The sequence below is a fragment of the Enhydra lutris genome, unplaced genomic scaffold, assembly GCF_002288905.1.
Source record: "Enhydra lutris kenyoni isolate GAN:26980312 unplaced genomic scaffold, ASM228890v2 scaffoldscaffold73, whole genome shotgun sequence".
NCBI classification, from domain to species: domain Eukaryota; kingdom Metazoa; phylum Chordata; class Mammalia; order Carnivora; family Mustelidae; genus Enhydra; species Enhydra lutris.
The window spans coordinates 3,136,374-3,163,082 of NW_019154157.1; the positions used below are offsets into that span (position 1 = coordinate 3,136,374).

The 26,709-nt window shown below is 39.7% G+C and overlaps 1 protein-coding gene and 1 long non-coding RNA gene across 9 annotated transcripts in view; one reads left to right on the plus strand and one right to left on the minus strand.

Annotated features, from left to right (window-relative positions):
- LOC111160006 overlaps positions 1 to 6,610 on the plus strand; it is a 39,106-nt gene extending 32,496 nt beyond the window's left edge. Inside the window, exon 4 of the long non-coding RNA XR_002641448.1 lies at positions 5,603 to 6,610. This is a non-coding gene — a long non-coding RNA (uncharacterized LOC111160006). The remainder of the gene's footprint in view (positions 1 to 5,602) is intronic.
- The window catches only part of LOC111160004 (myotubularin related protein 3), a 142,392-nt gene that overhangs the window by 16,805 nt on the left and 98,878 nt on the right, over positions 1 to 26,709 (minus strand). For all 8 annotated transcript variants that reach the window (XM_022522766.1, XM_022522765.1, XM_022522762.1 and 5 more), the window contains 6 exons: positions 19,235 to 19,317; positions 16,885 to 17,051; positions 9,191 to 9,287; positions 6,616 to 6,729; positions 1,229 to 1,434; positions 575 to 706 (listed from right to left, as the gene is read on the minus strand). In XM_022522766.1, the coding sequence (XP_022378474.1) occupies positions 575 to 706; positions 1,229 to 1,434; positions 6,616 to 6,729; positions 9,191 to 9,287; positions 16,885 to 17,051; positions 19,235 to 19,317 (799 nt within the window). The remainder of the gene's footprint in view (positions 1 to 574; positions 707 to 1,228; positions 1,435 to 6,615; positions 6,730 to 9,190; positions 9,288 to 16,884; positions 17,052 to 19,234; positions 19,318 to 26,709) is intronic.

Sequence of the window (26,709 nt, forward strand, 5' to 3'; positions counted from 1 at the left end):
CTGCTTTCGATTTCCAGTTGAGATCACATCCCAGTGAAGGAGCTTGGAGCCTCTCCCTGCTCCATCAGCGCACCACTGGCACTGAAGGGGTCCCTCCTTGGAGAATACATTCAGAAAGCAGGGGAGCTATAGGTCAGGACAGAGGTGCGCTGCTAGAGTCCTGTATTTGGTGCTTCACCTTCCACCCCAGCCTTTCTAAGTAGAAGCCATGTGGGAAGTTTTCTCTGAGGTCAGTGAGGAGTAAACCCACTGTCAAAGGCAACGAAAAGCTTTTAGAAGGCTGAGAAATTGAGCCACTAAAGAAGCAGCTTCCAAACATGAACAGGCCTTATTACGGGGAGGATTTACTTTATCATCTAAAGGTTAGGAAGGAAGATTATTTGGTTTCCCTGCACCTCCTCCTCCACTTCTTCCCTGAAAATTAACAACTGTTAAGAATCCAAACAGCTCCGGCTCTCTCAAGATAGGCTGAAGAACATAGTTTGCTGTTCATTTCAAATTGAGAACTAAGACCCAGCTGGGCATGGGCTGGGTTCATGAGAACAGTGTCGGGACAAAGCACCATACACCTCACCCGGGCATTCACAGCCTCCTCCTTTGGCTCGGTTTGCCACAGCTGCAGCATAGGAACGTGCGTCCAAGATCAAAAGCTTCTGCGGTTGGATGGCTAAACTGTCTGCTCCTGAAGCATTCGACAGAGAAGAATCTAGGAACATCACGGGCAGGAGTGAAAAACTAGAATGAACCCATCTCTCCCCAAAATTGTGCAAAATAATAACTAGAAACACCTCCTGCAATACCAAGAAACAAAAACCCTCAATTAAATGAAACCCACCTAACCAGAACCCTTAATACACAGGACTTCTCTATCTTCTGTTTTGTCTACCAGTCTCCTTTATCTCATTTCTACATGTATAGTCTTTTCACGAAGACTGGTGACTCCTGCCATGGTCTGGAGAAATTCCAGGTCCCCTATCACATACATATCCCATTGCTGTCACAATGACTAGAAAGACAACAGACACATTAGCCCTCTTAAGCCAAGTCTGAAATAGTTGTCTGGTTCACTGTCCAGACCTATGATTCCTCAAATAATCCCATCAACTGAAGCTTCACCCTCTCTCTCCTATGAAACAAATTATAGGTCTTACAAGGAAAAGGCCACTCAAGAAAAAGTTCTCAAAGATACTCTAAAAATTTCTGCTACTGGATCCAGGGAGCATCTTACCAAATTCCACATCAGAAAGGTCTCCCGCATGGGGAAAGTCTCGAGAACTGTTCCTAGTTGACAGCTTGCTGCCACTTGATCGGGAATCAGAGGCACAAGCTTTGGCTACCGACTGCACCAGGTGCTCATCATCAGCATTTCGCCAGCCCCACCAGCTGACCTCCGGCTGTCCACAGCGGGCAATGACAGCTCCATTACTCTGGTGCCTGTGCAAGGAACAAGACATGACAACTATACCCATCTCAGCCGCCCCATTCCGATGCTCTGTGTTCATACAAAAGTAAGGTAGTAGATTTTAAATGTCTTAATGAAGAGCCCGAATACAGGTAAGCGATGGGTTAGCTTCAAGTCCTCTCAGGGCAGAAATCTTCTATAGCATCAAGAGTAAACAACAAAACCTATCTAAGTCTTTCTCAAAAATTGATCATTTTTGAGGCCCTTGTAAAGTCAGCAACAAAATGATAAATGTGTGCTCTTAGAAAAACAAAATTTATATTTATTAAGCAAACATTTGAATCTTTAAATTTATTTTTGGAAAATTGGGTAAAAATATAATCTACAAATACTACACTAATTCTGCTATTCAATAATGTAACATTAATCTCTTCTTAATACTGCACCTGAATATCCTGGCATAATAGATGCTGATGCAGAAAAATTTGTTTCCACAACAACTTCTAAGGGCCCACTGCAGCAACCGTACACTTATGGATGGCTTGGGATTCTTTTTAAAACAAGATCCCACCTTTGGGACTCAAAACATTTACCTGGCCCAGAGTGGACCACTCTACAAAATCTTCTGAGATTTCATGACTCACAAATTGCTCTTATTATAGGCAGATAGCTCAACATATCAGTACTTTTCCTTAAGCTCTCAGAAGGAAAAGCATAAACCTCAGTAAGCCATACTTTGACCCTTTATTTTTATTTTTTGATAGATCCTTTTGTAAAAATTAAGACCAGAAATCTTACTCAAAAGTCTTTAAGGTGATATTAAAACCTAGTCTCTTGGGGCACCTGGGTGGCTCAGTCAGTTAAGCATCTGCCTTAGGCTCAGCATCTCAGGGTCCTGGGATTGAGTCCCGAATTGGGCTCCCTGAGTCTGCTTCTCCCTCTCCCTCTGCAGCTCCCCTTGTTTGTGCTCCCTTTGCGCTCTGTCAAATAAATAAATTCTTAAATAAAAAAATAAAAGAAATAAAAAGTAAAACCCAGTCTTTTCCTAGTTAGGAATTTAGTTAGGCAATTTTAGCAATTAAAAAGTTATAAAAGGGGGCACCTGGGTGGCTCAGTGGCTTAAGCCTCTGCCTTTAGCTCAGGTCATGATCTCAGGGTCCTGGGATCGAGCCCCACATTAGGCTTTCTGCTTCCCTCTCCCCCTCTGTCTGCCTCTCTGCCTACTTGTGATCTGTCAAATAAATAAATAAATGAAAATCTTTTTTTAAAAAAGGTTACAAAAGTAGTATTTGGCACAAAAGGTATAAAGTTCCAATAAATGCTACAACATGCATGAGTATGTTATGCTAAGTGAAAGAAGCCAGTCACAAAAGGCCACGTATTGTATGACTGCATTTATTAGAAGTATTCAGAATGGGCAAATCTGTACAAAGTAGATTACTAGTGACCTGGGGCTATGGGGATCGGGAAGGGAATAGGGAGTGACTACTAATGGGTCTGGAGTTTCTTTCTGAGAGGGTGAATATGTACTAAAATTGACTGTAGCGATGATTGTACAACTCTGAATATATTTTAAAAAATCAAACTACAGTGGCACCTGGTTGGCTCAGTGGGTTAAGCCTCTACCTTCAGCTCAGGTCATGATCTCAGGGTCCTGGGACTGAGCCCCACATTAGGCTCTCTGCTCAGCAGGGAGCCTGCTTCCCCCACCTCTCTGCATGCCTCTCTGTCTACTTGTGATCTCTCTGTCAAATAAATAAATAAAATCTTTAAATAAAAAAAATCAAACTACACATTAAAAGGGTGAACTGTGATATTCACAAAGTAGTTTTTAAAAAGTTATAAAAGTAACCGGTTCGTTGTAAAACTAAATTAGCAGAGTAAGTAGTAAGTAAAATGTTTAAATGCCCCTCAATTCTATCTCCCAGAGGAGAAGTATCCATGTCTTACTTCCCATTAAAATCTAAATACAGGGCCGGGTGGGTGACTCAGTCGGTTAAGCATTCAACTCTTGGTTTTGGCTCAGGTCATGATCTTGGGGTCCTGAAATGGGGCCCTACTTTGCACTCCAAGCTCAGCACAGAGTCGACTTGTCCCTCTCCTTTTGCTCTTCCCCCACCTCACACGCACTCTCAAATAAAATCTTTTAAAAATCTACATACATACATTCATACACATCTATAACACATACATAAGAGACAGATCTAAATAAAACATACTACTGAATCTATTTGTCATCTTTAAGAAACAATGTGAGAAAAATTTTTGTTTTTAATCCTAAAGCTCACAGGCAGTCAACGAAATTCAGCAAGAAACATATTCCACTGGAACCATCAGTTTACTTCAGTTTTTAAATCCTCCAGAACAGAGAGACAACAGAAAGCATTAGCCAATATGCTCAGTGGGCTCACCTGCTGAATGGAGCCCAACTGGAAATCAAACCTAATTCCTAAAATGCCTAGTAGCACAGGTAATAGGCACTGGGAAACAACAGAGCTGACTTATGCCAGACCTTCACAAAAGAGGCTGGCAAGGCCTTTCCTGAGCATCTTCTTTCTCTGCAGTGCTCCTAGCAATGGCCAAGAGGAACAGAAGATGGCACTCTTTAGCTTGGATCTTGGGTTTAAAGGGTCATAGCATTTCTAACAGCCAGCCTCAACTGAAACTGTTGCAATAAGCAGTTTTCTGCAGTCTTCCAAAATGCTTTTGACTGCATGATCAAGAACTAAAACAATACAGCTAAAAATCACGAAAGAGCATTTCTACCATATCAACAGAACCAAGGAAAAAGTATAAAAATGAAGATGTCCAATGGATGAGTCCCCTACTGAACACTGAATGCTTCAATTCTATATAGAAATACATAAATACTTAAACTATCCCTAAGTTAGTATTAGGCAAGCTCACTAAATGATTAGAAATTTCTAATAACCACTCAGTGCACAAAGGGGGGAGCTGTGAATTGCACTACAGATGGATGCCCTTTGCACCATCTTGCTGGGTTAGAGCAATCTTGGTCTTCAGTAATAAACCCAATTAAACACTCTCTCATCACAGTGGGGAAAAAACACTAATGAGGCGCTGGTTCAGCATGATGCTGTCAAGTAACTGCTGCTAGCAACTTCAGGAATCATTACTGCAGTCTACAGACAACCAAATTCAGTAAACGTATGCTGGATTCAGAAGCAGCTTGCCACCTGGCCTGGCAAAGCAGAGAGTGGCAGAGTATATCCCCAAAACAGTCTTCTATATACCCCTTACAAAACTTCCCAACCATTTAAACAACCCAGTTTGGGGCTCAGAGATTCAAAACACATGTTCCCAAATGGAGGCTAGTTCCTAAAAGCCTATCTGAGTTTGTGTGGACTATACCAAGAACTTTCTTTTTTTTTTCTTTTTTTTTTTTTTAAATACCAAGAACTTTCATTTGTAATCCTTTGAGAGCAGATTTTTTTTTTTTTTTTAAAGATTTTATTTATTTACTTGACAGAGAGAGAGATCACAAGTAGGCAGAGAGAGGAGGAAGCAGGCTCTCTGCTGAGCAGAGAGCCCGATGTGGGACTCGATCCCAGGACACTGAGATCATGACCTGAGCCGAAGGCAGCGGCTTAATCCACTGAGCCACCCAGGCGCCCCAAGAGCAGATTTTCTAAGAGAAATTGGAAATAAATTTCATTTATACATATATACTATGATCTCTAGAAAGGGCTAGGGGGAAAAAAAAACAAAAAAAAACCAAAACCATGGCCCATGCTCTCTAGAATAAATTTTAGAAGGGAAAAAAGGTTTCTTTTGTTTTTTCTAAGTTTTTCTTTAACTTGCACTTACAGGCTTCTCTACCAACAATGAAAATTCACCTAAAGCCCTGTACTTTGAAAATGACAGTCCTTTCCTCTTATGCTCAAAGTCCACAAACCCTACAAATGCCAGGGCTGCTGATCTAACACAGCTGTTGGCCACAGAGCAGCAGCTGGCTGCTTTCCCTATTTGAGCTAGGCCAATCACTGCTAAGACACAAATCCTTTCAGCTTTCCCTGCTCTCTAATTCCTATGTCATTCTTGTCACTTGAGTGATAGGTAAATTTGGTGACCTACTTTTCTAGGGGTGTCTGAAAACAACAGTGATGAAAATTGAGATTGAAAACTTAATGGATTCCACTGGGCCAGAAAACAAATACTTTTTCATTTCTCTCTATTCAGGATGGCCATCAGAATTTGCCATCAGTGGACTAAATGAACAAGCTGGTTACCTCAGTGGAAATTCCACAAGGAGATAAATCCCTTCCTACAACATCAATATTTCAACGGAATGCTTCCTGGCATGGAAGTCTCTAAGTAAGCCCCAGTGGCTAGGCCCAAATTCAAGGAAAGCCCAAATCTGCAAACTGGAAAAATGGAATGGAGAATGTAAATACTATAAAGAGATGACATCTGAAACAATTTCAAAATAAGAGGCAATGACTTCTTCAAGTCTTAACTTGAGTCCTTGAGAGTTGAGCTATTCAATGAATTATATATAAAAGCAGTCCCCAGGAATACAACCTCCTCCATGTACTGCTTAGAGCAGCCCAGTATTCACAGATGCATTCATGCGGCTCAGCATACCTGTGAAGTAGGACCGTCATTCCCATTTTACTAATTAGGAACAGGCTGAGGTAAATTAGGAAATTTACTTAAGGTGCCTTAGCAAGAGTTATCAGTGAGAAGACCTGAACTCCCAAACCTGTGCTTGACACCACACCACCATTCCCTTCTAGAACTTGCCTCCCTTGGCTCTCAGGTCTTTGATCTTTTTAAGATCTTCTATCTAACCAAGCCCTAGCCTTCTCCTTTAAATGCTCCCTCTCAAAACAGAGCTCTTTCATGTGTCAAAGTTTCAACCACAAAGACAATCACAAATTACTTGACTTTAACTCCTCTCTCTCAATCCAAAGGCCAAATGCAGTAACACATTATCTTCCCACAGAATGTCAGAAGGCTCTTAAAATAGCAAGACTAGCCACTTTTCTATTAAAGTTTTCTTATCGCCTGAACCATGCGGTAAGTATCAGAGTGTCACCGTAAGAGTGGCTTTAACTATAAGGAAGCAAAAGCTTGCCTGGAAAATTCTCTGAACCCTTTCCTTCCTTCCCAGGTTAGCGGCAACAGAGCAGCAGACCACATGCAGTGGAAAGCAGCACCAGACCAGGCTGAGCCTGGCTAGGCTTACTTACCTGTAAACGACGGCAGGGATGCGCTTCCAGGACCTGAAGCTTGCAACACTCTCTAGTTCTTTGTCGGTGATCCAGGCAGGCACTATGAGCTCCTGTGGATAGCTACCACATAGCCTAATGGGGAAGGTGAGAAGGAGGGAGTGGGGGAAGAAGACAGGGAGGGAGAAGAGGGAGAGACACTAGGTGAGCCAGTCTAAGGATGCTGATCAAGCTACCCAGAGCCAGTTAAAAGGCAATATGGAGCTTTAAGTGAGTCCTGGCCTACTCAGCAGAACTAGTCGCCTTAGGTGTTTACTTATGTGTATGTCGCCTGATAATATCTGTCACTGTTCCACTTTAGGCTACCTTTGGGAATTTGGTGATCCTAACATCTGAAATAGGGGGAGTCCACAGGCAATCAGTTACTTCACTCTAACATTGTCTTGTAACAAACATACAAGTCATTTCTTAACTATAGAAAGTGCACAGTCCAACTACAGAAGTAAAAGTCTGTCAACCTCTACCAGACCCCCTCACTCTTTCAGGCTTCTGTCAAAGGGAAACATGTGAAGAAAGACAAAAGTCTACAATTTCAAGTTTCCAGATACCTTACAGAATTACTAACATATTCTCTGATGTGTCCTAATTATAGGTAACAGGTACAGGCATGGGTATGCAGAAGCAGTACCATAAGTCAGGACATTTGCATACATAATCACAGCCCCACTGACCCAAGTTAGTAATATGAGTAAGCTATTAATCATAATTTCATAAAACATACTTCAGAACTATATTCAGGGGGGGATAAAGCTCTTTTCATTAGGGAGGAAGATAGTAGCTGCATGCTAGTCAGGCTGGTGCCCTAAAAAGCAGTTCTTTCCGACAGGTTTTTCACTTATAGGACATTGTCTCTCTATGGGTATCCCAATACTCCTTTTCAGCAGTGAAGGCAAGAAGACCTTTAATCCGAATCTTAAAATACACAAATTCCTCCTCCTCCTGTACCACCACCGCGCGGCCCTTGCCTATCTTATGCAGTGGGGGGAAGAGGCAGAAAACACCAAGTAGCTTAGGATCATTCTGCACAAAATATCTACAACATGTTCTCAATTTCCAGAAGATTAAATATCAAGAATTTAAAAGCCACTGAACCAAGAGAATATCTACGACCAACAGTAGCTCTATAAACTTAACACCCATAAACTAAAAATAATCTGGGACACTATGACCATAGTTAATATGGTAACCACGAGTCTTGTTCTTTTGTCTTCTTTTATCTTGTTTAAAACTTAACAGTAAATTTAGCGCTCCTTCATAGTAGGAAGCACTTTTCAATGTCCTGCAGACTGGTTTTGAGGCAGAAATAGGGGATTCAAAGACAAAAATTAATTTTTAAAACCCATATTGAATAGCAATTTTGAAAACCAAATGGCTTTTGAACTCCTTTGAATTCAAGTTTATTCAACCTGTTTTTTATTCAACAAATTTAGCTTAACTCGGTTTTCTGACTTCATCCAATATTCTGATCATTCTATTCCTTGTCCTGTATTACACTACCTAGTAGTTACCTCTTTAGCAAATACTGGCTGCTTACATGTAGATAAGCAGTTTCCAGCATAGGAAAGGAGGGCTGTGCATGAACAAAGCCTGTGGCAGCCTCAGGTTCTCTGAGCCCTTGCCTCCAGTCTCCACCTCTAGTCTCTGCTTTGACTTTTAACTGAGAACAGGCAAAGGTATCACAGGTCTACATGTAGCTCCAGTTCCTTCACAAGACCCTGGGTTCTTAATTCCTTGGCCAGTGTCCATGTTAAGAGCTGCATAAACTATTCCAATGAAAAATGAAATGCTCTGATGGCTACCCACAAACAGACCAAGAAAATGGCTATTTGAGGCAGTTTGAAAAACAGAATGATTAATGCCTCCAACTGCTAGAAGGAATCTTAAGAGGAGAAAAATACTAATTTAAATCTCCTGAACAATTTTCTTTTGTTTCATAGAAATTTGGACCACCAAAATCATAATAGTTAGCTGCCCCCCCCATACCAAAGTACTTATACCTTTTAAGGAAACAAAAAATGGGAAATATTTAATAGTGATTATATTAATATTTAATGACTAAATGGTCATAGCTATGAAGTTGGAAAGAACAGAATAGTACTTATGCCTATTTCATAGTATCTGGAGTAAAATTAAGTCATAAAAACTAGCTTCTAAGTATTGTATCACTGCTTGTGCAATCACTAATTCTATCTCCAATGTGATGTCAAGTGGTGACAAGACCAATGGAAACTGCCTGCCTACATGAGAACACAATACCGTCTAAGAAACGCACGCACCTGGAACAACAGAGATCTGGAGGGGGATGGAAAGGAAGGTTCCAGAATCCTATGAAATACCACTTTTCCACTCCAGTAACAGCAATGGGAACAGAAGGCTCAAGAAGTACTCTGAAGACCATGCAGTTAGATATAATAAATAAAATTCCACTGAAAAAATAGGTCTATGTCTAAGTTCAAATGTTCCGCCACATGAGAACTGGGGTTTCTGCAAAGGCACTGGCTGTGAAGCACAGTCCATAGGCACCCATACAACTCACTTGTACTTCTCATTGATGTTGGAAATCCTCCAGGCATTGTTCATATCAAAACCCATTCGCTCCACTTCGTTTTTAAACCTTGACGTTACATGCTCCCCTAGGGGCCAAGGACAGCAGAAAGAAAGAAATGAATACCATTTTGCAAAACAGGTAGAATAAAAGCATAGCTACCCTGCTCAGTTATATAAATAACATGTACTTAGTTTTAGTTTAAAAAGTCCCTGTCAGGGTAAGACTATACAAAGGAATGAGGAAATTAATTTTTAATAGAAATATAGCTAATCCAATTTACATTAGTTTCAGGTCTATGACATAGTGATTCAACAATTACATATATTATGAAACGCTCACTGTAAGTGCAGGTACCATCTGTCACCATACAGAGTGACAGTTATTACAATATTATTACATTATAATATTGCTATTACAATTTTGTATCACAATATTATGGTAGTTATTACAATATTATTGACTATATTACAGTATTATAATAAAATATTACAATATTATTGTATTTACAATATTACTGACTCTATTCCCTATGCTGTACCTTGTATCCTTGTGACATATTTCTTACTGGAAGTTTATACCTCTTAATCCCCTTCACCCATTTTGCCCATCGCCCCCCCACTTTGGCAACCAGAAAACCAATGTGTTCTCTGTATTTATGAATCTGTATCTATTTTTTTGTTTGTCCATTTTCAGATTCCACATATAAGTGAAATCATATGGTATTTGTCTGTCTTTGTCTTATTTCACTGGGCATAATAACCTCTAGATCCCTCCATGTTGTCACGAATGGCAGATTTTCTTTTTTATGACTCAGTAATACTCCTGTATGCGTGTGTATGTACACACGTGCATATGCGGGTGCATATGCCCCATCTTCTTTATCCATTCATCTATTGATGAACACTTAGGTTGACTTAGGTTGTTCCCATTATTTTGGAATTTTGATCAAGAATTATGTTATCTGGGGGCGCCTGGGTGGCTCAGTGGGTTAAAGCCTCTGCCTTCGGCTCAGGTCATGATCTCAGGTCCTGGGATCGAGCCCCATATCGGGCTCTCTGCTCAGCAGGAAGCCTGCTTCCTCCTCTCTCTCTGCCTGCCTCTCTGCCTACTTGTGATCTCTCTCTGTCAAATAAATAAATAAAAAAATCTTTAAAAAAAAAAAAAAAAAAAAGAATTATGTTATCTGGGGCGCCTGGGCAGCTCAGTGGGTTAAGGCTCTGCCTTTCGCTCAGGTAATGATCTCAGGGTCCTGGGATGGAGCCCCACATCGGGCTCTCTGCTCAGCAGGGAGCCTGTTTCCCATTCTCTCTCTCTGCCTCCCTCTCTGCCTATTTCTGATTTGTCAGGTAATTAAATAAAACCTTTTAAAAAAAAAGAATTATGTTATCTCATTTAATCACTACTACCAACTCAGAGTGGTTATCACCGAGTTCATTTTACAGAGGATAAAACTGAGACTGAGAGAGGTTATTATGGTAGGTTTGTCTGGTCCCAAAATCCAGTCCCTGTCACTGGCTACTCTTCCATTTCCACATTCACAATATACATGAAACATAAAATCAACAAGTTCACCAAGATAGTAATATAAATCCTCATCAGAAATCCTATGGGCCAGATTTCAAAACTTGAGTTTTCTAGAGTTTAAGATGGTAAAAATAATATAGTATTAGATTAACGCTCTCAAAAGGGTCTACTAATCAAAACATTAGTATTTCTACAGCGAAATGCATGGATAATTCCCACTAAATGGTAATGAGTAAAGCAGCAAATAGCTTCATGTCAGCTCAGACTGGGTCAAGCCACCAAGTAAGAAGACTCTTTTGATTTTCAGAGCCTTATAGATTACAGAATTGCAGATAAGAGATCATGAAACTGTAACTTCCAGTACCCAAGAATCTCAGGAAATGCCATACTACTAAGTAAAGTGCTAAGCATTTGTAAGAATATCCACCCAAACAAGTATAAACCGCCTAGATCTGCGCTAATGAAACTGGCTTTTTCTTCCTAAAGACAGCAAGCAACAAATGCAGAAGTGAACCAAACATAAAAGTCATTAAATCTGAAATAACTTTCTTCCTTGAAAACACACAGAGTCCTAGGGCAGTAAAACAAACAAACAGAAAACCATTAAGCAGTATCTCTATATGCAGTGTTACAGGTTGTAAAATAAATTCTGGTGGGGGCTGGGAGAAACTACAATAATAAAAGCACAAAGCAGACTAGACTGCTTAGGTGATCAAAGTATAAAGCTTTGCTTTCCCTGGGAAAGGAGCTTCAGAATAGAAAACAGCAATTACTTGAATGAAGGACAATTCTATAAAACTATTTCCCATTTAAACTGCTTTTCGTGAGCTTAAACTAGGTATCATATGTTTCCTGAAGGAGAGCTATAAAAAAATGAGGTGCAGAGATTTAGGAAGAAATAATCCGCTGAATGCATCCCATTGTGGAAAAGTTTTAGATGTGATGTCGGCTTTCCAAACAGGAAAAAAGCTATCTGAAATGGGGTGCCATCTGTCTATAAATTGCAAGGAATAGTGACCATCAAGAATATTGGAGAGTCCTTCACTTTTAATCCCCATCTAAAACAGTAAAACTACGACAATTTCCAAGTTCACTGATTAATGAGATTTTTCCCACCTGTGATATAGCTCCAAGTCTTTGCAAAAGGTAAAAGTAATTAATGACTGACATTAGTACCTCTAATCTGAGCACAAATACACAGCCCTAAAAGGACCTTCTAATTTTAAAATAGTAACTGGCAAATCACCACCACCATCACTGGCAATTTGCCAAAGAAAAGCTTAAAACCACTATCAAGAATATGAAATTCTGAGCTACACACAAAGAAATACATACTGTGTATCAAGCATAAAACATGTTACTTCCTTGAGAACAAGGAGTTTAGTTACCTTTGTATCCTCTAAAACGGTGAGTTCCTAAGTTTGAAACTGACCATCACAACCACAAATTTGGGTTTTGACCATCAAAACTCAAATTAGGTTTTACATCATAAGCCACTGCATGTTTATTTTTAAAAGCTTTACAAAACCCACCCTTACTATGTGGGATACATTTTGATATTTTCTATCCTAGGTATTTCATTTTGTATTTCATTCCTTAAAACTTTTGATTTTATGACCCACAAGTGGATCACAACTTAGTCGGAAAAGCAGTGCTTTAAAAAAAAAAAAAAAAAAAAAAAATCTAGCAACAGACCTTAAATACAGGAGTAATTCAATTGGTTTTTGCTAAATTCTGTTAGAAGCTCCCTTATGTTTTTCAGCTAGAAAACTGAATGCCAAGCACATCTATTTGCTGATTTCCCTTATGAATCTCCAAGAATTCTTTGGTTTCCACTGATTCAATATCAGATATACCATCATATCCTATTTTAAATATTACGGTTTTAAGTTTGTTTGGCTTTGAATTTCCATTGCAACCCTCCTGTCTGCTCTCCCCCCACCCCCAAATGAGGATGTGTCCTTTTTCAATGTTTAGTATTTCTTGTACTACAAATGCAAACAGTCCAGCAATTCTTTAGTGAGAATGAAAACCTTTTTTTTTTTTAAAGATTTTATTTATTTATTTTTAAAAAGATTTTATTATTTATTTGACAGAGAGAGATCACAAGCAGGCAGAGAGGCAGGCAAAGAGAGAGGAGGAAGCAGGCTCCCTGCTGAGCAGAGAGCCCAATGCGGGGCTCAATCCCAGGACCCTGGGATCATGACCCTAGCTGAAGGCAGAGGCCCTAACCCACTGAGCCACCCAGGCGCCCTGAGAATGAAAACCTTTTTAAAGCAATGAGACCCTCTATCATAACCAGTGTCAATAGGCAGTCTAAAAAAATCCCCCCCTCAAAAGTCTAGCTCCCTGGGTGATTCTGGGCATTCAAGCCCACAATTATACACAGCCTAAAGGTCTGAGATAGAAGAGCCAGTCCTCTATACAGGATGTGAGGAAGAAGAACTGCTTCAGAGTCAGAGAAGGTGAGAACCAGCCCTCCCAGATTTTCAAACACGGATGGAAGAATCATTCTGTTCTATGAACATACATTCCAGTACAGTCATCTAATTTTACACTTACTGGACTTCGTTCAAACTCCTAAGACTTGGCTTTTTACTAAACAGGTAGCTGCACAAGAGCTGTGAGACCCAGACTCCTATGCTGTTCATGGTTCAAGATGTGCTTAATGGGCATTTCACAGAAGAGAGGTCAGAGAGATGAGCCTGATGCTATTAAACTAATAATTGAATTGTCCAGTCATTTGTCAGGACCCCTGCTTAATGCTCAAGGACAGAATGATCATCAAGAAGGCAGCTACAATGAAGAGAAGAAAACCAAGCACATGGGAGAGAAGCTTTAAGCTTTCAGTCCATTCCTTTTTTCGAGTTCAAAATGGATCTAAGAGTCAAGAGTTTCACAAAGACTTCTGCAAGTTTCACAGGTAAACTCCAATAGCAATACTGAGACTTCTTCCAAAGCAGATTAAGACTCAGAGCTTTGGCCACCATATGGCTGGCTTAACTACGACAGCTTCAACAGTCAGAAACTTAAGATTTATATGAATACAAGGCAATGATACAATTTTCCCATTTCGCTCCTTTCTGACACATTCTACTCTTAGCAGACTAGGCATAGAGAGACAGAATCCATAAAACCCTTTATTAACTGCTGAAAGACTAAACTAACTTCAACTCTTCAGAGTCTATGTGCTTATGATCTCATATGTTGGAGCAGATTATACAAAGGCATCACTTTGAAATATCTCAAGTGCTGTCTCACCCTAAAGATGACTTGTAAGAATGTGGTTGTCTGGTATGCTCCCACTTGGTGAGTAATGCTGTAGCCACCACCAACACTCAATAATACTGGGCAGAGACAAAAGAACCAGGTTGACTGGCTTTAAAAATGCCACCACAGTATTTTTTATTAGGAACAAGTTTTCCCTCTGTATTCCACAGTGAAAATATATAAAAAGGAAAAAGCCATACATATATAAACACACTCAAACCAAGTCACTGAAGTACAGTAAGATTCCATGTAAGTGGTAGCAGGTTAACTTCAGTGTGGATTTGTGACATTAGAAACAAAATACAACCTTTACTCAGATTAAGCTCCAACCAATCAGTTACAATGGCATCACCTTGTACATTCATAAAATCCAAAATGTTCTGACAAGCATGGCACATAGGAAGCACTCAGATATTTACTGAACTGAACTCTCCAGCAATAACAGATTTGATCTTCGGGATACCCAGATCAGCTTGGGTAGGAAGAACAGGAATGTCCCAGTCTGAAGAACAAAGGAAACTGAAGTACAAAGACCATTGATAAATGGCTTGCCCAGTATTCTTTTTTTTTTTTTTTTAATTAAATGGTAAAGTAGGGTTTGAATTCAGGTTCCCTAGTTCTTAAATTAGTTCTTTACCCCCCAAATACCTCCACCCATCACAAACTAATGAAAAGACAGAACACTGTCGATATCTGTAAGCTCTGGCAGCCAAAGAATACCAAATATCATCAGGAAGAGAAGGATCTGGGGATAGAAGTCATCTCAGCTCAAGACACAGCCATCCATAATTAAAAGAGTGAAGTTCTGACCTGGCACACCTTAGCAATAGCCTAGGAGATGGCTCAAATCCAAAAGAAACTAATTTTATCAAGGAAATAAGGAGTCATCTAAAGATATGAGGAATTTCCAGTCTGTCATTGTGAAAAAACAGGTTAGGAGAAAAAGCAAGCCTTGCTGACTAACCACCTAAAACTAGGGGTATTGCCCATTAGGGTTAGGACTCTTTAACAACTGAAGTTCTTATATAACACTATGCAGCTAGACAGAACTCCCTAACTTCATTATCCTAGGAAATGGTAGAGACTAAAAATTTAGTAAGATGCATTGACTAAAAATTCAACAAAAATACATATAAGATTTGTGCATTTCACTGTATGTAAATTTTACCTTGAAAAAAGAAAAACTTGAAAAGAGCCATAAACAACAACAATAACAAAATACGATGGCATCTCAATAAAGAAGGAAAATGAAAAAGATGCAATGGATGATGAAGTGAAGTCAGAGACAGTTCAAGCACATTTTCATAACCTTTTGCAGGATGGTGTGAACTCCTGTGGCTGACTCCGGGTTTCACTGGCCTGACCAGGCTCATGGGTAGCTTGGATTCCTGAGGCTTTCCTTGTGGATTCACAGGGCAGTGCCTGTTTTTCATCTCTGCATGCACAACACCCCACACAGTCAACTCTCAATAGCGGAGAACTGGGTTAAGTCCTAGCTCTGTCACTGACTGGCAGTGGGGCCCGGCAGCAGGCTTTACCTCTGAGTTCCATTTCTGTGGCTCCCAAACAGAGACTCGGTCTATCCTGCCTGCTTGATGAGGTCATGAGGGTCAAACAAAAGTATATATCAAAGCATCTTTAAAAATAAGATGATGCTTCCTGTTATATTTTAATTATGAACCAGAAACTTCAACCAGTGAATGAGCCAGGAAACAAAGCGATACAAGCAAAGCTAGATTAGCTTCAAATGTTTAAAATGACCCAGGGCAGAACAGTTAAGATAAAAAACTCAGGATTAAAAACTGAGGTTTAAAGAAAAAAGTCCCTAGAGTAAGCGGAGTTGGACGGAGCCTCACAACTTTTCATTGCTTAGAAATTAAAAAAAAAAAAAAAGAAATTCAAGACTTTCCTTCCAGGCTGGACATAATAAAGATTGAGTGTTGGACCAGCAAAGTTCTATTTATGGCAGCCTAAAGTTTACAGAAAAATACACGTGGAGAAATAACATGAACTTGATCCAAGCCATTTCTGAAGGAAAAAGAGTGGAACAAAGATCTCCTGGGAAGGCAGGAGGCCTGGACTCCAGTATAAGCTCGGCTTCTCTATTTGTCTCGAGGAAAGTCACCTGGCCTCTCTAGACCTCTGTTTCATCACCTAGGAGATGAAAGGGATAGGGACAGGAAATCTCTGACATGAAAATAAGAAGATAGGGAAAGGCCATTTTGTATGCCACTATTCTGCATGCTACCTTCACATACCTCTGGACCTTTATTCATGCAACTTGTGTTAACATTTTCCCCCTTTCTCTAATCAATGAAACCTTCCTTATTCTACCTTCAAAGCCTATTCAAAAGCTACCATGAATGTGAAGTCTTCCCAAATGTGTATACAACACTCATGGCTCCCTTCCATTAGGCTCCTTTCAACCCCCATTAAACCATACTCTAGTTGTTTTTAGGCCCAATAGACAGTGATACCAAATATAGTGTTCTTCCCTTCCCCTGAAAGGCAAGAAACATGTTCTATTAAGCTTAGAAGTGATGGGCACATGCTAGGTGCTCCATAAAATAGATAACGAATGAATACACGTATGCTTAGAGTCCCATTTCATGTGAAGGGTACCTCAAACAGTAGTTCAAAAAAGACACTATTTGGGGTGCCTGGGTGGCTCAGTGGGTTAAAGCCTCTGCCTTCGGATCAGGTCATGATCCCAGGGTCCTGGGATCGAGCCCCGCATCAGGCTCTCTGCTCTATGCTCGGCAGGGAGCCTGCCTCCCCCTCTCTCTGTGCCTGTCTCTCTGCCTACTTGTGATTTCTGTCAAATAAATAAATAAAATCTTTAAAAAAAAAAAAAAAAGACACTATTTGCACATTTTAGAAAGATCTACCTGGTCTGCACAGGTCTCCATGTTGCTCTTTTTCACTGGCGTAGACCTCCATGCACCAAGCGTGGTATGCAAATGAGAATAGATCTTCTATTTTCGCAGGTGGTCGGATTGCATTGTTCAGTCTCTTGAGCCACTCTTGACACTGCTCAAAGGTTGAGAACTGACACCTTTGTAAAGCCAAACAAGTATGGATGTAATTAGCAGATGGCTGACAATGAAATCTGAGGGAAGCCACCATTTCAAGAGTGCCTACGTCCTGGTGCAGTGACAGCTACAATCAAAAGAGCATCAGAGGTGGCCATTCACACGTTCATCATTTATGATAAAAAGAGATCCAATAAATTTTAGCCAATGGTACAAAATGTCAAAAAGAAAAAAAAATGGACGTGTGAAAAACTTATTTTTAGGCTGATGAAATTGCTTCTGAGATTGATTAATGGTAATTATTAAAGTAAAATGGCAGTGTTCTCTTTCATGAGTAAGGTTTCCTCCTATGTCTTCCACCAAAGCTTTAGAAAGGTTGTCAAGAAATAGGTTATAACAAAACAAAAAGAACTTCTCCTAAACCTATCAGGCCAAGCTCAAAAATAAATCACAGCACAACTTTTGGCCAGTTTGATAATAATTTCAAAATCTAACTCAGCAATTAGAATAAATCAGCAACTGTAGATCCAAAATAAAACCCTGAAACTTTCAGCTGTGACCATGTAGAGAACCAAACAATTCTATTAGAAATTGTAATTTTAGGTACATATTGTTTGATTCAATTAGGGCAAAAAATACTTCACCTTTTCAAATGCAGACAGTGTTTAAACTGAGTAATTAATAAACAAGCTTTTTAAATGTAAGTTGTAGTTAGTATCTATCAAAAGCAAGCCAATCTCAATGGCTAAAAGGCAACTTATATATCTTAAAACCAAGGAGGTCACTTCAACCTCTTCCTCATTCCAATCAATGTGGCTCATCAATATGCCAACACACAGTGTTTACTGGCACTCCAAAATCAAAGAGATAAGGGAATTCAGAACTTCTAGAGCTATTAAATTTAAAAACACATTTCAGGCATCATTTCGCAATCATTAGAGTAAAGATTATATCAGATAAAAACCAATGGATGTTAAATCAATGGAGAAACTGGACGAAAGGCAGGATATTTTCATTGTCTTAAAGTGCCTTCTATAGACAGTTTATTTGTTGTGAAGGAGAAAATGAAGAAATTACACAGAAAGCAGGTGACACCTCAACAAGAATGATCAAAATTAACATCACCAATAAGGGACAGATGGACACTGCTTGCCTCCAGACGTAATAGAGCACCCTGAGAAGGATACAACCTACACATATAATACTGTAGCCAAGAATACAGAACCTCAATTTAATCATAAGGAAACACTGTACAGATATAAAATGAGAAACATTCAATTTAAAGATTATATTCTTTAAAATGTGAATGTCATAAAAGAAAAAAAAGGGAGTGAAAAATGTTTCAGAGTAAAGAAGGCTAGAGCGGTGCCTGGGCGGCTCGGTCAGTTAGGTGTCAGCTCAGGTCATGATCCCAGGGTCTGGGACGAGTCCCACATTGGGCTCCTTGCTCAGTGGGGAGCCTGCTTCTCCCTCTGCCTGCCGCTCCCCTGCTTGTGTGTGTGTGCTCTCTCTGACAAATGGATGAATAAAGTAAATAAATTATAAAATAAAATAAAATGGATGAATACATATTTTTAAAAAAAAAACTAAGAAGGCTACAGAATCACAGCAACTAAATGCAATACCTGACTTTGCATGGATCCTATCCCGAATAAGGTGGGGGTGAGAAAAATGCTATAAAGGGCATTATTAGGTCAAATGACAAAATTGGAACAAGGATAGTAGACTGGATAAAAGTATTATGAGTGTAAAGTTGTGAAGCTGATAATGATACCATGGTTATGTAAGAAAATATCCCTATTCTTAGGAAAGCATACCAAAGTATTTCAGGGTGAAAAGCCAGGATTACATAACTTACTTTCAAATAGTTCAGAAAAAGAATCACTCACACACACACACACACACCCCACCTGCAAACAATAAAGCAAATGGGGTAAAATGTTAACAATACTGGTGTTCTTCGTAATATTTTAACTGTTGCACTTTTTTTGGTAAATCTGAAATTATTTCCAAGTAAAAAACTTAAAAATCACTTTTCAAATAGGAAAGTAGCCTAAAGATGAAATATTTCAGGCACTAACTACTCAGAAAATATTCCTAACAAGGCTGACACTCAAAAGCTGTTTTTCTGTTACCAAACCACGAATCCATTCTTTTAATAATATATATTTTCCACACTAAAAAACAGCATAAACACATCACATACCTGATAACTTTGCAGTCTTTGCAAGTCAAATGAAGCTGAAATATATCTCGGCATTCAACACTTTCTATAAGCTGTAATGGAACCTGCAATTAAAAAAGATGAAGACCCCTTAGTCAAGAAGGCATTAATCCCTCAGTTTTCTCAGTGGGTTCAACAAGAAAGATCCAAAAGCTCTACAAGCGAAAGTAGCAAACAAAGCCGCAAATTTATCTGAATCAGTAGTATTCAAGTGATTTACTACTGAGTCAATTAGGGTTTCCCCTCCTTTCCCTCTAAATCAATAGCCTCAAGTCATGTCTGAGCATGAAGACAAGGAATGAAACAACAGGGGAACAGGTCATCTCTCAAGTATCAAACTCACAACCTCTCCAGGTACTACTACTTTACACACTACAGCTAGCTGCGATTTGCAATGACAAAGCAGCTGAAGGGAACCAGAGTGGTAATCTGGTCTTGTTCACAGAGAAGAAGTGCAGATCAAGGTGACGGTAGGACTACACTTATTTGCCCCAAACAGCCAAGTGGACTTGTGGCTTTGTTTTAGCAAAGGAACATCCTGAAAAACACTGGAGATCTAAACTGCCCACAAGCCACACAGGAAAGATGTGGTTGCTTGTCAGACTCTATACTCAGTAGAATAGACCCATCTAACATCTAGATGTTAGAATAAACATCAAAGAGGAGGGAGCAGGCCACACAGTGGTCAAAGGTCCTAAAACTAGCTAGGTCTAATTTGCTTCAAAAAATCAGGAAGATCCCTGTCTGCCAAGTGGGGCTTGATGTATGAACAAGCTGGAATGGTTCTCTCCCTGCCAATCCGGTGAGCAGACTCTACAGAACACAGAAGTAAGGACAATAGTGGAGAGGGCTGGGAGAAGGAAATGGAGGCAGATAGGGAAAGCATCTTAACAGGGGACAAATCTTCAAGCTGATATGAGAATCCTCCCCCTCTTGGATCAATTCACCTTGATCTCAACCCTTGGTTTCAGAAACTAATTTCTAAAACTTCTCAAGAGAGCCTGGTAAAATAACTAGATACACTCACTGTTTAGAGAAGGGGTCTCTTATACTGTATCACGCCCAGGCAAAATGTAGCTCTGACAATTCCGTGTAGCATTCCAACAATTCATGTTTAGCATAGGAAGAGACAGGCAGTCTCCAGCACAGAAACCAGAGAGTGCTGCCTGCACGAGGTGGCCATCATATTAGCGGAGCCAGTTTCAGAAACGGGCTTCCTGCAAACTCTGCCCCACCATGCAGTTGCCAGAGTCAGCAGAGAACTCTCAGAAAAATGATGTGAGAATCAAAAAGAAGCCCAGTGCTGGATGTCTGGGATGAGAAACAGAAACTGGGGTAGGGATTAAACAAGAGAAGCAAGCAAAATAATATATAGAAAATGGGAGTTTCTACCTCAGAACTCAGAAACTTCTGGCTTAGTTCTAAGTCTATAAACGAAAAATTCCCTCATAATAGTACTGGGAGTAAGTGAAGAAATCTTGTATTCTGAGAAAAAATGAACTCTGGCCCTCTGGGTTTTTTTTTGTTTTGTGTGTATGTATGTATGTATGTATGTATGTATGTATGTGTGTGTGTGTGTGGTTTTTTTTTTTTTAAGATTTTATTTATTTATTTATTTATTTGTTTGTTTGTTTGTTTGTTTGTTTGACAAGACAGAGATCACCAAGTAGGGAGAGAGGCAGGCAGAGACAGAGGAGGAAGCAGGCTCCCTGCTGAGCGAGAGCCCATGCAGGGGCTCGATCCCAGGACTCTGGGATCATGACCTGAGCTGAAGGCAGAGGCTTTAAGCCACTGAGCCACCCAGGTGCCCCTGGCCCTCTGTTTCTAAGTCCAGGTGCTGTGAGAAACTAGCTGATGCAGCTAAAAATTCTTTCAAGACCTGTACATCTCAGAAGGAAAAATACAATATACATCAATGGGTAGGGGTAAGCTGTAAAGGAAGACCACAGATTAAAAAGATAGAGATAGGTGGCACCTGGGTGGCTCAGTCTGTTAAGCGGCTCAGGTCATGATCCTAGGGTCCCAGGATGGTGCCCCACGTCAGGCTCCCTGCTCAGGGGCAAGTCTGCTTCTCCCTCTCCCTAAGTTTTTGCACACATATACACACTACCACTTTCTCTCTCCCAAATAAATAAATAAAATCTTTAAAAAAAAAAAAAAAAGATGGAGATTGGAAGAGGACACTGATTTGTCTGCAGGTCAGTCCTTTGGGTGCCCTATAAGACTCTCATACTGCTTTTGGATGCCCTGTAACAGACTCTCATATTGCATTTGCTTTGTTTTAATATAACCCCTTTCCCTTCTCCCTCCCTTCCCAAAAGTGGCTGCAAGAATGGCAATTAAGAAGCCTGAATTCTAATCTCAAATTTCTAAAATTTTACCAACTAAGTCTGCCTACTTCCTGACTTCCTTGGACCAATTTCCAACCTGCCTGTATGTTTTCTGAACATCAAATGGTCACAGCATAGGAAGTCCCAGGCAGAGGGAACAGGAAGTGTCTGGAGTGGAGTGAGAGTAGCTTTACAAACCCACATGGAAAGGCTGCTCTCTCAGAAGTCACCTGCATCCCAGGTCCCCTTCAGTCACCTTCCTTATAACTATAAAATCTGAAAACCAACTAATGCTAATAGCAGCTGCTGGAGGAAGTGAACGAGCCTGTGCTACTGTGCTATAAGGAAGAGATAAGCTTTACATGCCCTACTGTTGGATCAGCCTGCGACCGGACTTCCAGAATAATGAAACACCTTAGAGCATGCAAAAGATTTGCTACCTAAAATGCATTCGATATGCAAATTTTCACACATTTTAACATCACAAATTTAAGGAAGAAGGCTAAAAATACCAGATGCTAGTATGCAGATACGACTAGCAAGTCACCAGAAACCACCATGTGTACTCAAGTCATAGATATGAAAAACAGATTTTTTTTTAAAGATTTTATTTATTTATTTGAAACAGAGAGAGAAAGATCACAAGTAGGCAGAGAGGCAGGCAGAGAGAGGGAGAAGCAGGCTCCCCACTGAGCAGAGAGCCCGATGCGGGCCTCGATCCCAGGACCCTGAGATCACGACCCAAGCCAAAGGCAGAGGCTTAACCCACTGAGCCACCCAGGCGCCCTGAAAAACAGATTTTAATGCTCATGCAGACTGTCACATGCAGGGAAGTTTAATATGCAGCAATTAAAAAAAAGAGACATATAAGAGAGAAATACGTGATTTTATATACCAAATGAACAACTACCTTTTTTCTTCTCCTATCTACCCCAACGTTCCCTCCACAGACTGCCTCCTCTTCCAAAAAGGCAGAACAGGCCTTTTCCTCTTACACACCCAACCAAAACACACTAAGTTTCTCTACTTTAAGGCCTGCTCCATTGCTTTAGGTTTCTCAATTTTCCTCACACATCAAGAGGATCTCTTACCATTTCTGTAACCAGGCAAACCCCATATTCAACCCTATTAGCAAACAATTATAGATTGTCTTCAATCCATCATTGAATCTAGGCCGTTTTATAGCCCAGGGAGGTTAAGTTTCTACACTATAAGCTAGTGGCAAAGACAGGACCAGAATCCATGCACCTGTCTTCTAGCCCAAGTTTCTTCCATTTTAATGGTGCACCTTTCCTTCTTCCTCTAAGATTGCCCCTCCTTGATGTATGAGCTCTACTTTAATGTTTCTCTCAGAACTAAGTGGCCTCTCCACCAGGGACCTTCAAGAGGAAAACAGAATTTAAACCAGATTCCTTATGTACAGTTCTATCCATGGAAGAGTACGAAAAAATCTAAAGTCACATACATTCAAATCCTCCCTAGCAAACTGATTCAGTGTTTTGTAGCAACTCATTTTCTTTTTGCTTCTTTCACCTCTACCTTCTTCCTGCAAGGTAATTCTAACTTCCTTTACAGTGATTTTCCTCTTATAATCTCCACAAAACTCATGCTCAAACAATGCATCAAACACACTCAGTGCTGTTAATTCCTCAAAAGGCCAACAGTTACATCATTGGCATCAAAATTCATAAGAGCATCAATCCAAAAAAGCAGAAGAGCAGCAGTTAAAAATTATAATAGACATGCACAGTATTAAAGATCCATAGTACTATCTCACTCCAGAGGGAATTTTACGTCATCATATCCTAGTATGTTTACTTTAATTCTTTCTCGGTTTGTGTGTGTGGACATGCACATGTGCAGTATTTTTAAGCACCAGAATTTAAAAGTGGGATAGGTCTATCTTTTAAAAACAATGCCCTTTTTATAGCCTGAATGGAAAGTACTAATTTTGTACATCCATTTGAATTAAAAATGGCAGTAATTGAGTGAAAATGAGTCTAAACCTAAAATCTGTAATAAGCTGTGAAGTATCTGGGCCCTAAATCTTATATAGAAACCAGTCAGAAGAAGACTGTCACCAGTTAAAGATCCAAACTCTACTGCTCACATTTTATATTTACAAGCTGCTCTTCTAGCACTGATTCAGAGACTTCTGCTGGCATATGAATACTGCGGCCAAGGTGCATGAAGGAAGGGTTGACAGTAACCTCCTTCTGATACTTGGGTAAAAAAGATTTTTGCTATACTACAGTTAGACAATAAAAGAATGTGAAAAAATGCTAAGGAAAATGTTTGCAGATGCTACACTTACACATTTTTCCTAAAAAGCATTAACAGGCCAGCCTGGAAATAGAAGCTCTACTGTCTTTTTAAATACTAATGTTGATGTTACAAATTACTCCTAGTTGAAATTCACTTTACATGTTCTGAGGATCACAATTCCATCTGTTTATGTACACAGTATGGGGCTTTTTCCTCACTCCACAAATTGTTCTCATCATAGTATACCACTAGCACTTTGTCTAGTAAAATGGAAGGGACTCATGCAGAGAGGACAAATTCTGCTGCTTTGCAAGGTGAGCTTCTGACAGTCAAAACCAACTTGTTCCAAAGCACAGGTGCAAAAACCACCTAGGATTCTCATGCTACTTACTGGGATTTCAGAAGCAGCAGATTGAGAGGCAGTCTATTGAATTACACAACAAAAATTGTTTTAAATTTTCATGAATTCACTTGAACACTTACTTGTTTATAAATGAGCTGAGCAAAGAAATATACCTGTACATATGCAAAAATACAGTTTTGGAAAAGCACAGAATGGGAGCAATTCATACCTTAAATGTTACAAATGAACTCTCCTACAGACGTTCTTTATTCTAGGACTTGGAAAACTGATACCTAGTGAATATATTTAAAGTAATGATGTTATGGTATCTAAATCTACAGGCATGTTTTATTCAATGTGCTATAAAATTAAAAGAGAATATATGATATCAGGTAGCTATTTAAAACTTGATGGTATGTCATTTTCTAAAGTGCTAAATATGTTGATTTAAAAGGCAAGGAAGGAAGGAAGGAAGGAGAGGGGAGTGGAGGGAGGAGGGGATTGGAGGGAGGAGGGGAGGGAAGAAGGGAGGAGGGGAGGGAAGAAGGGAAAGGGGAGAGGGGAAGGGGAAAGGGAAAGGGAAAGGGAAAAGTAAAGGTGGAGCGACACCACCAACTCTCTGGTCTCCCCCCAGGACCTAGTGCAGGAACAGCCACTGTTTTGTGAAGTAGTAACCACAGGTTTAAGAACCTTAGCACTAACCATGATGTGAGTATTTGTATGGAGAAATCCCAGTCTCTCTTGATCTGAAATGTTTAAAGTTGCTGCAATGCCAAAATACTTTTGAACAACCATTTCTGAGTGCAAAGCCATTATCCTGGGACTTTTACATGACATGCAGATTCTATGCCTTAGAGGGTTATTATGCTGAGATAACACTTTTAGGTGAGGAAATGGGTCAAAAGTAAGAATAGTGTAAATTTTCTTAAACACTATACCTCAATCATAATGGGGAATCAACAATTACAGTAAACAGCCTACTACTCATATACTACTGTTAGAGATGATGATGACACAGTCCTAGTCACACAGAAATTTGTTTTTAAATGAGCTTTAAACCCAAAAGGGTTTTTAAAATGGTCTAATATCCATTTCAAACTCATATTAACTTCAATTCACTTGATATTTACTGAATACCACAGCACCAGGAAACATGCTAATTCTGAAGATACAAAGATGAAGAACCAAAAAATTATAACACATCTCGTAAGTGTTGTAAAGGCATGCCTGAGATACTGAAGAAGTCAGAGGCAAGGGTAACAAACTGTCAGGGAGGGAACGGAGAAAGGCTTCACAGAAGTTACCACCTAAACTGGGTTTTGACAGATGAAGAAAACTCCCCAGGCAGGAAACAAGAGAGAGAATTCAAAGGTGTGAGGTGTGGCTGAATACTTTGAGGGTGGTGTTACTAATAATACAAAGGGGAGAAAGAGGATAAGAGAGAAACTGACAGAAAAGCTGACAGAGACCAAGGATCACACCGCTTAGCCTGATACCATGCTAAGTAATTTCACCTTAGAAATACTGAAGAAACAATGGAGGCCTTAGACTGGTAAATGACATGATCAAATCGATGCTTTCTCTCCAACAGACCCTATTTCCAAATAAATCTAAAAATAGCCTCGGAAATACCTGGCTCTAAGGCAGTAAGTTGAGAAATAGGGGACAATATGGAAAAATACAATAACATGAAACTGTATCATCCCCTCATGCAATTTAATTACAATTTCATTAATTCCAATCAGATAAACAATTTAAACACAAGATTAAACTGGGCAATTCTACTAATTATACTGTCCTTACTTTCACAGTGGCTGGGAAACAAATTCTGGTTGCCAGGATTTTATAGGAGTTTTCATCCTGTTCCCTCCTATCATGACCACCCAATATCAAATGGACCCTTCTAAATACAGTGCTATATGGTATGAATGCACAGCATGCCTCTTTCCTTGATGAATCCTATGTGTATTTTTAGCTGATGGACAGTCAGAGCCCAGATCTACACGCTAGGAGAAATGCAGGCCAAAACAGCTCTTTGATATAAATGTTTAAATACAAAAAATACTACTACTACATAAATAATAAAAGCCAATTATTAAAAAAAGGACAGCATTTCAACAAACAAAAGAATTTGACAAAGGAATTAGGTAACTTCTGCACCACTGAGTAAAATGAACTTAAGTGACAGATTTCAAAGAACCCAAAATAAACCCCAAAACACATAATGTAAAGTCTGAATGAAAGGAGAGTCCTGAACTTTTATAAGAAGTCTTAATACATTTCTCAGGGTTCGAATCAAACTGTAGAAAGAAAGCCACAATACTAGCAAAGGAAAAAGGAAGAAGGCATTCATTTGGTGGAAGTATATGAACTTGCGTATCTTTGTGGTGAAGGCACATTCATTGAAAACTAACAATGGCAGTGCACTGAAGAACCAGTTCACTGAGAATACCCTCATAACTGAAAAGGGTAAATGTACTCTTGAGAACTGAGGGCCTCCCTTTTCTTCAGTAATACAG